Genomic DNA, 14,341 nt, shown 5'->3' with positions numbered 1-14,341 from the left:
AAGGATTAATAAATGACAATTTATGTAAGCACTTTATAATAATAAGAGAAATGTAAACCAATACTATTACAGTCAACTTTCCTAAAGATGCTAACACTCCTATATTAAGATAGTCAGATAGTCCCAAGAGTGAACAAACAGAACAAGTATCCATTCATTATTCTTACAGACACTGAGTAGGCAACTACTGTATGCTAGGCATATGCTAGGCCTAGAATACAGTGGCAAATGAAATAGATACATCTCCTATATTCATGGCAAATATAAAAGAGTAACACAAAAATACTTTTATAAGGATATTCAATTTATTTACTTATGCCCACACTTATCATTTTAACAATATGAAAAGAGAATTTATACTACCTTCTTTCTTATCACTCTGGCTAATCTCAGCATGAGGAAACACTTTTTGCAGGACGGCTAGGATGTTGTTGAAGCTTCTTTCCAGCAGTGGTTTTATGATGGGAGACAGTGCATGTCCCGAAGACATGACAGCACGCTGGGAAGCAGGCACAATATTCTGCATTGCATGATAAAAATCTTGGGCGTTGAGCACAATTGAGGAAACATCTAGCTGCAGTTTATGACTGCTAGCATAGATCTGGGGATAACGCCTCCGGAGGGCAATCAGGGCAGCTTCAGTGCACAGGGCCTTGATATCAGCTCCACAATAGCCTAATGCACAAAAGGAAAAGGATAACAAAGGTAAGTCCAGTTTTCCAAGTACCAGTTATATTTTGCAAATATGCACATCTTTATCCAAAAAACTAATACTAAATCAGTTATTATGGGCAATTTTACTAGCAAAATGAAAAATGACCCTTTAAAAACACCTAATAAAACCATTTATTCATTAACTAAAAATGCTTTGAATATGTTAACAAATACATAAACTAATGTATTAAAAGAAGTCATATATTTTTGTGCCAAAACCACTGATTATAATGTTCATCTTTCTTCAAGAAAGGTTTTAAGAAAAATAACATCATATCAATCCTTCATCAATATTCCTAATCATCAGTTTAGTCCTTAAGGCATTAGTTTTCCATAAATTTTTCTAATATTACTTATTTCAAACATATATAATGGAGCAGTACAAAGTAGTATACATAAGCAGAAACTTCGAAATCAGAGCTATTCTACTACCAACTCTGAGTGCAAGGTAGAAGCGGGTTAATATCTAAGTATCCCCAAAACTATAAAGTTGTAAGCATCTCTGATAATTCCAAAGGTATTAAAAGGAATGAGAATTCTTCCATTTTTCACATTAATTTCCTTTTTATATTTACTTTTAAAGCGATTGATAATCTAGTTCAAAGGGCTACAGAGACATGAGGCATCATCCATCATTAAGTTAAATAACTGATCGAGCTGCCAGTAAAGTCAGTCATTTCATTCATTTGAGCAACAAATACATAGAAAAATATATGAACTGTTCGGTCTTTAACACAAAACAAAGGAGAAAAACTCAAACTAGTCACGGTTGGTTTTTTACATTACCGATCAAATCTACATTTGGCCACCTTTGTCAATTATGCCAGCAGGGGGAACCACTCAAACTAGTTACAGAACATTAGTCCCTAAGCTCTTCCAGGAATGTTATCAGATTTATTTCATTTTATATCTTACAATGACCTTGTAGAACACTTAAATACTGAAATTAAAATGGTGATTAGACAGGAAAACTACAAGCAGAGAAGAAATACTCCCAGATTAACTGGCAGAAAAAGAACATTAAGGAACAAAACCATATAAATCAAACTGACTCACACATCTATAATAAACTATATCCCTATTATCAGTAAAGATCACCTTAATCAAGTCCTACACGCAACAGAAAACTCCTTACCCTGCTCTCCTTTTTCCACAGTACTTATCACCTTATCATTTACCTAATATTTTTATTATGTGCCTTCCCCAACTAGAAAATGACCTCTAGATTATTTGTCTTGTTCACTAACTGTTTATCTATCTCAAATACCAAGAACAATGTCTGGCCTGGCATTCAATAGATACCCAATAATTTCCTGAGTGAAAGAATGCATGAAAAGAGAAAAGAGTAACAGCAACGTTATAGTCTGGAAACATAAAACCGTTAAGTTACCATGTATTACAGGAAAGGGGGAACAATGAATCATATCTACTAGGCTTCTTTTTTTTTCCCAAGAAATTTAAGCTCTTTTATTATTAAACCAACTTACTGGGACTAAAAATTTCAACTAAAATTATTAAGTATTCTATTTTTAAAAGGAACATTTATTAAGAGGTAGGGGAAAACTTACTATGTCCTATGACAATTTAATTCAGAAAAGGATAAGCAGATGAAGCTTGGACACTGTCCCATATCAGCAATCAATTTCCCAAAAATTCCTCAGAAAAAAACAAGTTTACCACTCAGTTCAGTTCAGTCGCTCAGTAGTGTGGTTGCAACCCCATGGACTGCAGCACACCAGGCTTCCCTGTCCTTTACCAACTCCTGGAGCTTGCTCAAACTCATATCCATTGAGTCGGTGATGCCTTCCAACCATCTCATCCTCTATCGTCCTCTTCTCCTCCAGCTTTCAATCTTTCTCAGCATCAGGGTCTTTTCCAATGAGGCAGTTCTTTACATCAGGTGGCCAAAGTATTGGAGCTTCAGCTTCAGCATCAATGCTTCCAATGAATATCCAATTCCTTTAAGATTGATTGGTTTGATCTCCTAGTAGTCCAAGGGACTCTCAAGAGTCTTCTCCAGCACCACAGTTCAAAAGCATCAGTTCTTTGGCACTCAGCTTTCTTTATGGTCCAACTCTCATATCCATACATGATTACTGGATAAACTATAGCTTTGACTATATGAACCTTTGTAAGCAAAGTAATATCTCTGCTTTTTAATATGCTGTCTAGGTTGGTCATAGCTTTTCTTTCAAGGAGCAAGTGTCTTTTAATTTCATAGCTGCAGTCACCAGGTGCAGTGATTTTGGAGCCTAAGAAAATAAAGTCTGTCACGGTTTCCATCGTTTCCCCATCTATTTGCCATAAAGTGATAGGACCAGATGCCATGATCTTTGGGTTTTGAATGTTGAGTTGTAAGCCAGTTTTTTCACTTTCCTCTTTCACTTTCACCAAGAGGCTCTTTAGTTCCTCTTCACTTTCTGCCATAAGGGTGGTGTCATCTGTATATCTGAGGTTATTGATATTTCTCCCGGCAATCTTGATTCTATCTTGTACTTCCTCCAGCCCAGCGTTTCTCACGATGTACTCTGCATATAAGTTAAATAAGCAGGGTGACAATATATTAGCCTTGATGTACTCCTTTCCCAGTTTGGAACCAGTCTGTTGTTCCATGTCCAGTTCTAACTGCTGCCTCTTGACCTGCATATAGGTTTCTCAGGAGGCAGGTAAGGTGGTCTATTCCCATCTCTTGAAGAATTTTCCACACTTTGTTGTGATCCACACAGTCAAAGACTTTAGTGTAGTTAATGAAGCAGAAATAGATGTTTTTCTGGAATTCTCTTGCTTTTTCTATGATCCAGCGGATGTTGGCAATTTGATCTCTGGTTCCTTTGATCTCTGCCTTTTCTAAATCCAGCTTGAACATCTGGAAGTTCATGGTTCACGTACTGTTGAAGCCTCACTTGGAGAATTTTGAGCATTACTTTACTAGCCTGTGAGATGAGTGCAATTGTGTGGTAGTTTGAGCATTCTTTGGCATTCCCTTTCTTGGAGATTGGAATGAAAACTGACCTTTTCCAGTCCTGTGGCCACTGCTGAGTTTTCCAAATTTGCTGGCATATTGAGTGCAGCACTTTCACAGCATCATCTGTTAGGATTTGATATAGCTCAGCTGGAATTCCACAACCTCCACTACCTTTGTTCATAGTGATACTTTCTAAGGCATCACTTGACTTTGCACTCCAGGATATCTGGCTGTAGGTGAGTGATCACACCATCACTCTCTCATTTTATTTTCTACTTCTTAAGGAATGAACATCCCCCCCCCCCAAAAAAACTATCTTTTCCTGTTCCATACATATCTGTGACATTAATTCCACAAAGTAACTGTAGAACACTAGCTCAGATATAAATTAATCAAACAATCCATTTCAGAGGAAGTAAAGAATAAACTACCAACTTCAAAAAAATATAAACCACACTCCTTTTACTTCTTTAAAAGTATAGACAGTTACTGAACATCCTATATGATTCAATTTTTAAGTGCTAAAAGTCTAAGTTAAAAAGGAAAAAAAATGCTCAAAAACAATGCGGAACAGAAAAAAGTCACTAAAAGTTATTTTATACAGTAAATGTTGCCCATAACATTTGTGTTTGACATAATATGTTAATAATATAATTAGCAATCTACTGTTCATTTTTTCTTAACTTATTAAAGATAACTTTAGAGTTTATCAACTATAATAGATTCCATTTAAAGAAGTAAATTTTCTTCCCTAAATTATATGGAAGTTTTTATATTGACACATTTTATTAACAATACCAAAAATCACATTTGTTAATATCACTGCACTATAGTCTTATCACTATAGTCTTTTAAGTGTTAGCAAGCTGTCAGCTCACAGTGACAAATATAAGTCATACAGCACCCTTTGAGAACTGCTGTGTGGCTTATTATCCATTTTGTTAAAAAAAAATTCTAATTTTTTCCTTGAAAGTTTGAATTTCATCATTAGTAATAAAGTTTTACTTGAAAAAAATAAATTTTCACATGGATTATCATGACCAATAGACTATAAATTACAGGATTTATCTTTGTTATATTTGTTCATGAATGAGAATTACTAGTTTATATCTGTGGTTGTCAACCTTGACTAGCCTTCTGAATAAACAATGAAAATGAATCAAAAATAGGTTACCAACAAACGTAGTGAATCAGAATCACTAAGTGGTGGTTTAATATCATAAATGTGTATTTTGAGAAAACTACCAGTCAATCTGATAAACAAAAAATTGAGAACTACTGAGTTAATAATGTATTTTCCTTTTGTTTAGTCACTAAGTCAGGTCTGATTCTTTTGCAACCCCACGGACTGTAGCAATACTTTATACACTTCCCTTACTAGACTCTAAAACAGGATTAAAGGTGTATCATAACTAGGCTAAATAGGTTATATCAAGTGTGATCACATGTCCTGGTTTAGGCCGCTTGCCTAAACAGCGTTTTTTTTTCACTCTCAAAGGGTCCTGGTTTAGAAAATAGATGTATGACTATTCTAGAAATACTGAAATATAGCCTCTTTTGAGAGTTAGAAGTTGATATTAGAGAAAATATCAATATCCCTTCCGTAAGAATTCCATAACTATACCAGTTCTACCATTACAATTCTAATAGTCTGATAAACACACATATCATAGACACACACAAAAAAAGCATTTTGAGTACTGTTAGGATGGAGATTTGTCTGACAGACTGAAAGTATAAACTATTCAAAGAGGCTATAAACTAGGAAAGGCAATAAAATTTTATGAAGCTACTTTTTCAGTAAAATACCAAACAGTGAAGGTCCACAAGCTAAGATGCCTCATTGACGGATACCCTTTCATTGCTTAAACCTTCTTAGTGAAAATGAATAGACAAATATGATTAGATAGAAGATCTTCATTAACTTTAAGCTCCTACTATTTATGCACATGTTCTGGATACCAAAATTACTTGAAGACTACTAAAAATCACACCTATGAAGCATGCAAACCTCCAAGTACTTGGGAATTCATTTCAAGATAAAAGTTACCAAATCCATAACCTCTAAGAAAAAGTCAACTGTTTTCGGTTCTTCATCAAAAACCTGCTTACTCTTTTGCTAGGCATAAATTTCACTCTATTGAACCCATACATGTTAAAACATCTTTGGGATACATAAGTGGTAACTTCATAATGAATTTAAAGTGTATTGCTATTTCATTCCTGTTTGAAGACTTGCATTTGATTTTTTTTTTAATGTGAATTGGTTTCTTAAATGAAATAAATGTCACAAACAAAATCAGAAGTCAGTTAATTATAATTAATTATATTTTTATGTCACTCTCCAGGAAGAAAATAGTATATATATATAAGCAGATTCTAAACCAGCAACGCCACCCCCAAAAAAGGCAAGAGAAGTTTTTCAGTCCTATAACAAAGTATGTCTTAAAATTTTTTTAACTTAAGAAACTGACTAAAAGCTAAAATAAATAACCTGGTAAAATGAGAAGTAGTGGCCTTTGGAAATTAAAAAGAAAACTGAGAATCTAATATTTAGGATGACGAATTAGAGTATATAATATTTCAGATGGTAGATAGGGTAATAAAAAATAATTTTTAGATTACTCAGGGAATTTCCAAGATTATCTGAAGACTTCTGCTTATTTCAGTTAAGGATCATTCTGTGACAAATTCACAGACCAATCAACAAAGACTTTCCATTCTGATCTGTACTCTAACACAATATCATAAAAGTAGCAGGAAATAAAAGGGGTCAAATTTTCAAAAAGGGCAAAGACTGGATTTTGTACCAAATACCACCCTCTCCCATAAAGCAGCACAAGGCTTTGCAAAGGTCAAGCCAAATTTACATGAAATGGGTTTGGCGCATGCTCTCTTATACCAGGCAAAGCTTAAACTGGAGTAGTGCTGGAGAGATTTACGTTTTTCTCCTCACCAGAAGATGTCGAGGTCTTTGTGGTTCAAAAGTTGAGGTATGCTGCTTCGGAGATGGAGGTCCCTGTGGATGAAGAGGATAATTCGGATGTAGCTAACTGAATGGACTAATGTTCTATTTAAGTTTTAATTATTTGATGGTGGACCACAATGATTTTTTAACTAAGTTGTTCTTTTTGGTTTTGGTAACTTTAAACTTTTCCCAAGTAGACTGCTGATTGTTAGTGGACTTATTAGGGGAACTTTTCATAATGCTTAAAAAGTTCATGGAGAGATTTTTTTAATCTATATTTTTGAGAGAATGAGAGAAAAATAGACAAAAGACAGAAAAAGAATGAAAGAAAAATACCTGCGTGTATATTCAGCTGCTTAAGACTATATTCATTTTTATTTCAGACCTAATTAGTGCCAAACTCCTGAATTCTAAAACCTCTGAATTCCATCTCCTATGTATGCTCATAAAATACTCTCACCATATCCTTTTAGGGCAACAGTGTTCATTCACTCTGTAGGAGATCTTCTACTCTGTGAATAATTTAACATTAACTTGGAGAGTTTAACATTTAGGGAAATACAGCAGATGTCATTAAGTGTTTTCTTTGAAGACTCCTCTCACTCAACTTCTTTCTACACCACCAGAATGAAGATGAGTCCATCATGTAATCTGCGAAGTAAAAGACTATAGTCCTGCCCTATACATGGATCTTTACCTCTTGTTTAAGCTTATTTTTCTTAGTAAAATTTCTAAAAGGGAACAGTTCCTAAAAGGAGATACTGTAATAAGATTGGAAATCCAGCATTCAATGAAAGGCATTATTACTACGGAGCTTTGTTAATCAAAACACCTAATGGCTGCTAAAATTCTAATTTAGAAGTGTTCAAACTTCAAGTGAAATGGTTTAAAATAATTTTTTACATTTGAAAGCAAAGCCATCTATTGCACAAAAATATAATTATACTCATTCACATTCCAAATATAAGGGGAAAGGGAGGCTGAGCAGAACAAACAATGACAATCAAAAATTCAAATAGTAGCACTCACCAACACATTTTTCAGCCAATTCACCTAAAAAAGCATCTGACAATTTTGGATTCCAGTCCCTGGTATGGATCTGTAAAATGTGTTTTCTTGCCTAAGAAGAAAAGCACAGATAAATAAAATCTTGCTTAAGGAAAAAAATACAAATAAAATATCATCAACCCCAAAATGTATCAGATGGAACAAATTCATCAACTAACCATATCCCAGAAAAGCAATGGTTTATTTTAAAAGAAGCATAAACAGCTTGGCATCCGTGTTAACTCTGATTCCCATAATAACCCTGTGAGCTATGTAGTAGAGATCCTTGTTTCACAAACTAGGACATGTAATAGTCTGAGAGGTAAAAGAACTTGACGTAGGACTAGATCTCAAAACTAAATTTCACTTTCCTCCACATCATTTTTACCATCTGAAAATGTATAAGCAAAAAACTTCAATGCATTATAATATCCATAACTTTTAAACAAACTATATATTTAGATTTCTCAGATCCTTTCAGTTCTAATATGCATAAAGTGTCATTACAGTTTGAAGTTGAAGTTTTAGATTAAGTACAGAAATATAATACACAATGTCATATAAGTTCATGAATGCTTTCACACTTAACACATAACAAGGTAATCTCCATGAATAGTAATTGAATTCACTGAAAAAACCAAAGGTTTACACAATTTTACCTTGATTTTTTTCTTTCAAAATAGCATTCTCTACCTTAAATCTAACTGTATAACACAATCAAAATTTTAACATCTTGGTTCCAAATTAAATTTCTTTTTCTCCCACATTAAAAAAAAAAAAGAAACACTGAAGTATAAGAATTCATAATCAGCTGAAAAGTCACATCAGAATGTTTTTTTCACATTTGTCTTCTTTCAGGGGAAAAACAACACTTTCTAAAATTGAACGTCCTTATTGCCTCAATACTGCTACTTGAGTTTCTTAAGATTGAGGAAGTGAAGTCGCTCAGTCATGTCTGACTCTCTGCGACCCCATGGACTGTAGCCAACCAGGCTCCTCCATCCATGGGATTCTCCAGGCAAGAGTACTGGAGTGGGTTGCCATTTCCTTCTCCAGGGGATCCTGGAGATTAAGATTATGAAAAAGCAAATTATAACCAAGATAAAATTATTATTGGCTTGGTGAGGAATCTGGGATTAGCACCAAGACAAAAAGAACTTGGAAGTTATCAGGATAAATTTTGCTCAAAAGTTGACAAAGTCTGGAATCAGTAGCTATTACTTCAATTCCAAGGTCTAAGTTGGGCATTCAGCTACCAAAAATAAACCAATGCTATAACAAATATTTTCTTTCATATATATATATAACTTGACGTATGTGAGTTTGAGCAAGCTCAAGGATGGTGAAGAACAGGGAAGCCTGGTGTGTACACACACACACACAAACACATACTTCATAATCAAATGAGAAATAAATCTTAGTATATTGAAAACAGAAACAGTTACCTTTTGATCTGGAAGGTTGAAAAGAAATTCTCTGTCAAAACGACCAGGTCTCCTAAGAGCAGGGTCTATAGAATCAAGTCTATTTGTAGCACCAATAACAACAATTTCGCCCCTATTGTCTAATCCATCCATAAGAGCAAGGAGGGTTGACACTATAGAGCTGTAAGAAAATTTTAAAGAGGAAAGAAAGAAAAAGTTGCAAAAACTGCTGCTTATACTAACTTTTATCAGTCTTAAAGATTTTTATACCCATGTTCAAAAGTGAAACTAAGTTCCAATTAACTTTCTCATATTGCTCTAAACAGGTTTAAGTCTTCTGAAGATATGACTGACATAATACACTGGATATGTTTAAAGAACACAAATTGCTGAATTTTGAAGTATGTGAAACTATCACCATTGAGGAAGAAAGTAATATTCATCATGCTCCTCTTTGCACCCTTCGTAATCCATCCCCACCACTCCTCGTTGACCTCTACCCAATCCCTTGGAAACTACTGATCCAAGTTCTGTCACTATACATTAGCTTGCATTACCTAAAATTTTATATAAATGGGATCACACAGTAAATACTTTTCTTCTTCTGGATTCTTTCCCTCAGCATGATTATTTGAAATTGTCTGACTCTTTGTGACCCCATGGACTGCAGCACACCAGGCTTCCCTGTTCTTCACCATCTCCCGGAGCTTGCTCAAACTCACATACGTCAAGTCAGTAATGTCATCCAACCATCTCATTCTCTGTTGTCCCCTTCTCCTCCTGCCTTCAATCTTTCCCAACATCAGGGTCTTTTCTAATGAGTCAGCTCCTCACATCACGTGGCCAAAGTATTGGAGCTTCAGCTTCAAACATCAGTCCTTCCAATGAATATTCAGGATTGATTTCCTTTAGGATTGACTGGTTTGATCTCCTTGCAGTCCAAGGGACTCTCTAGAGTCTTCTCTAACACCACAGCCCAAAGGCATCAATTCTTCAGCAGTCAGCCTTTTTTATTGTCCAGATCTCACATCCACACATGACTACTGGAAAAACCATAGCTTTGACTACAGGGACCTTTGTAGGCAAAGTAATGTCTCTACTTTTTAATATGCTGTCTAGGTTGGTCATAGCTTTTCTTCCAGGGAGCAAGCGCCTTTTAATTTCATGGCTGCAGTCACCATCCGCAGTGATTTTGGAGCCCAAAAAACTAAAGTCTGTCACTGTTTCCACTGTTTCCCCATCTATTTGCCATGAAGTGATGGAACCAGATGCCATGATCTTTGTTTTCTGAATGTTGAGTTTAAAGCCAGTTTTTTCACTCTCCTCTTTCACCTTCATCAAGAGGCTCTTTAATTTCTCTTCACTTCCTGCCATAAGGGTTCTGTCATCTGCGTATTTGAGGTTATTGACATTTGTCCCAGTAATCTTTACTCCACTTTCTGCTTCATCCAGCCTGGCATTTCACATGATGTATTCTGCATACAAGTTAAATTAGCAGGGTGACAATATACAGCCTTAATGTACTCCTTTCCCAATTTAGAACCAGTCCATTGTTCCTGTATCCAGTTCTAATTGTTGCTTCTTGACCTGCAAACAGGATTCTCAGGAGGCAGGTAAGGTGGTCTCGTATTTCCATCTCTTGAAGAATTTTCCACAGTTTGTTGTGACCCACACAGTCAAAGGCTTTGGCATAGACAATAAAGCAGAAGTAGATGTTTTCTGGAATTCTCTTGCTTTTTCCATGATCCAATGGATGTTAGCAATTTAATCTCTGGTTCCTCTGCCTTTTCTAAATCCAGCTTGAACATCTGGAGGTTCTTGGTTCACATACTTAGTGTGAAGATTTTGAGAATTACTTTGCTAACATGTGAAATTGTTTAACAACAGTTTATTCCTTTTCATTGCTAAAACAATATTCCATTTTATGATATATCCCAAATTGTTGATATACATGTTGATGGACATTTAGACTGTTTCCAATTTTTGGCTATTACCCAAAAATATTGTGAACTTCAACATTCAGGTTATGAAAATTTTCCCACAGGTTTTTTCCTAAAAGTTTTATACTTTAACCTCTTGAGCTTAAGCTTTTATCCTCTTAATCTTTAATGTTTATAAAATCTAAAACAACATCACATTTTGTATTCCTAAATACTGCTTTATCAATGGATTTTTTCTCATGGCCAATTGTGCCAGAGGTTGGTTTCAATTTTATTTTTTTCAAAGAAGCAACTTTTTAATTTCTTGATTTCTGTATATCTTTGTTTGCAGTTCATATACTATTAGTTATAGTTTTTATTTCACTAGTACCATAAGATTATTTAGAATTAGAGCAATAGCTGTTGATAACAGACATAAAATTTTCCGCTTCTCTTTTTGTTATCTCTTACATTTTGTATATTACTAAACTTTGGAAATTAATTGTGATTTAAGGCATAATATATGATGTTTTTATAAATGATGTTTAAAACTAGTGTTCATTCTGTATTGCCTTAGATAAGTAAGCATACAAGATCAGATTCATATAACACAGTTGCCCAAATAATCTACATTTATTTTATGCGCCTTTGTTCTATTAATTACCAAGAAGTACATGATCTCTTTCACAATGATGATCAGTTTGACTCTTTCTTTGCAGTTCTGTCAATTTTTGTTTTATACAGTTTGAAATATAGTAATTAGGGAATTACAGATTTTAAACAATTACATCTTTTAATAAGTTGAAGCTTTTATCATTTTAAGGGGATCCTCTTTATATTTATAATAATGCTTTCCATCTTACAGACAATTTTGCCTAATACAGCAATAGTAGCTTTCTGTTAGTATTTACTTGATAAATTTTGTACCATTTATGAATTTGATTATTTCAGACATTTTATATAAATGAAGGTTCCAAATGGTGGGGGAAAGGCAAGCAAAAGCTTAGTCACAAATATTCACAGGGACAAGAGAAACAAAAAAATTTTTTAAGAAATAAAATATTATAAAAACATTACAGCTATGATGAAAATTAGAAGCTCACAAATTTAAGCAGCTCAATTCAAAATAGGAAAATCCTATCTACAAACATCAGAGGACGGTGGAGCCTGATGGGTAATAGACCACAGGGTCACAAAGAGTCAGACACAACAGTAACTGAGTGCACACATGCACACACACACACTCATGCACACACGTTATAAGAAAGATGTCTTCATCAAGGAAACAGTTCGCATCTTACAAGCCTCATAGCACTAATTCAAGGGTTAAGTCTTAGTACTATGTCAACATATGAATTCAACATAATCAGATTAGAAAATATTACCTGTGGATCTGATCTTGCCTGCTAGAGCGAACTGGAGCTAATCCATCTATTTCATCAAAAAATATTATAGAAGGTCTCATCAAATATGCCTAGGATAAAAAGAAAACAAGTATTGTATTAGTTTTCATTTTTAATTACTATTTTTTTTAATAAGTAACAGAAGTAAATAGATAATATAAGCAAATGGTACAACATGCAGCAGGTAAGAAAGATTATAGAGGAAAAAGAAAAGCTCCTATCTCCTCAGTCTCCAATCACAACAGTTTTCAATTTGTTTATTCTGCCATACATGTCATTTACACACATACACATACATGTATTTTAAACATACTATTAAACACATTTAAACACACTATTCATATTGCTTTTATCATATAACACAGACTATTTTATGTTAATGACATTTTAATTAGCTTCCATGTAAGGATATAAGAAAAACATTCTTATAAACTCTAATATAATTTAAGAAAAAGCAAGGTCATTCTATGAAAACTTAAAGCAAAAGGAAGGTGAAGAATCTAAACCTGAAGAAATTAACACCAACAAAGGATGACAATAATTTTAGAGAGAGGTTTGGACTAGAGAGGGCTCACTGGACCCCAATCCTTGAAGCTAGATCACTGGATTCAAATCATATGTGCTCAGGATAGGGAGGGTGAATTACAAGGATTCATGGAGTGGTATCAGATGACCAAGAACACAGGAGTGGATTCCTGCCCCAACCCATCTGCAATCATGTGGATTTTTTAAATTCAACTTGATTGGCTATTTCAAAGATTTTTTTCCCCTATTTTTGATGACTGGAGCCCTAAAGATGCACAATGGAATTGTGTTTTGCATTTTTTGGTAAAAGGAACAAAGCGAGGACCTGGAAATACACACTGGAGCAATCTTCTTGGAAGGATTCATCATGAGTAGATGGTAAACTTTAAAAGTGAAAGTGGGAGTTTGTTTAAAACAATAAATTACTAAGTCATTTCTAGGGCTTCCCTGGTGGTTCAGAGGAAAAGAATCTGCCTGCAATTCAAGAGACATGTTCAATCCCTGAATCAGGAAGATCTCCTGGAGGGAAATGGCAACCCACTCCAGTATTCTTGCCTGGGAAATCCCATGGACAGAGAAGTCTAGCAGGTTATAGTCTATGGGGTCACAAAGAGTCAGATACGACTTAGCAACTAAACAACAACAAAAGTTACTTCTAAGTTTAAAGAAAACAAAATTGGGGTTGAAGATTAAGTAGTTTTCCAATTGGCTATGCCATTTTCCTCTGAAAAAACTATATTTTAAAAACTAAAAAACAGTCAAGGTAATAGAAGAGGTACCTTCTTCTGACCAAGCGGCAGCAGACAAGTTTCCAGACACCATTAAAAAAACCACTGATGAGAAAGAGTATCTGTCTGAACAGGTTTTTAATGCAGACAACAGTGCCCCATTCACATTTATTAGTAAAGAAGAGAAATGAGCACCAGGATTTAAAGCTGTTTCTTTGTTATCAATGCATGAATCGTGATACCTAATAAATATGAGTTTCTTTTTCATATTATTTTTTCATTTTTGATGTATAGTATAATATGTATAACATCCACAGTGTTTTGTATTATATAAGACAACACTGACATAGGTTGAGAGAGAATTCAACTTATATTCAGGCAATGTAAAACTTTGGTTTTGGTAAATATATTACAGTATTGCAAATCTCATGATTTTTCTTAACATTTTCTTCTCTCTAGCTTATTTTACTGTAAGAATACAGAATACAATACATAATACAAAATATGGATGTTAACTGTCAAGGCTATGGTTTTTCCATTGGTCATGTATGGATGTGAGAGTTGGAGTGTGAAGGCTGAGCGCCGAAGAATTGATGCTTTTGAACTGTGGTGTTGGAGGAGACTCTTGAGAGTCCCTTGGACTGCAAG

At 34.5% G+C, this 14,341-nt stretch overlaps 1 protein-coding gene across 5 annotated transcripts in view; it reads right to left on the bottom strand.

Annotated features, from left to right (window-relative positions):
* ATAD2B (ATPase family AAA domain containing 2B) overlaps positions 1 to 14,341 on the bottom strand; it is a 122,299-nt gene that overhangs the window by 62,038 nt on the left and 45,920 nt on the right. For all 5 annotated transcript variants that reach the window (XM_061433189.1, XM_061433188.1, XM_061433190.1 and 2 more), the window contains 4 exons: positions 12,423 to 12,511; positions 9,140 to 9,299; positions 7,677 to 7,767; positions 364 to 675 (listed from right to left, as the gene is read on the bottom strand). In XM_061433189.1, the coding sequence (XP_061289173.1) occupies positions 364 to 675; positions 7,677 to 7,767; positions 9,140 to 9,299; positions 12,423 to 12,511 (652 nt within the window). The remainder of the gene's footprint in view (positions 1 to 363; positions 676 to 7,676; positions 7,768 to 9,139; positions 9,300 to 12,422; positions 12,512 to 14,341) is intronic.

The sequence above is a fragment of the Bos javanicus genome, chromosome 11 (assembly GCF_032452875.1).
Source record: "Bos javanicus breed banteng chromosome 11, ARS-OSU_banteng_1.0, whole genome shotgun sequence".
Taxonomy (NCBI): domain Eukaryota; kingdom Metazoa; phylum Chordata; class Mammalia; order Artiodactyla; family Bovidae; genus Bos; species Bos javanicus.
The sequence above is the reverse complement of the archived record's forward strand: the minus strand, read 5'-3'. Positions and strand labels throughout refer to the sequence as shown.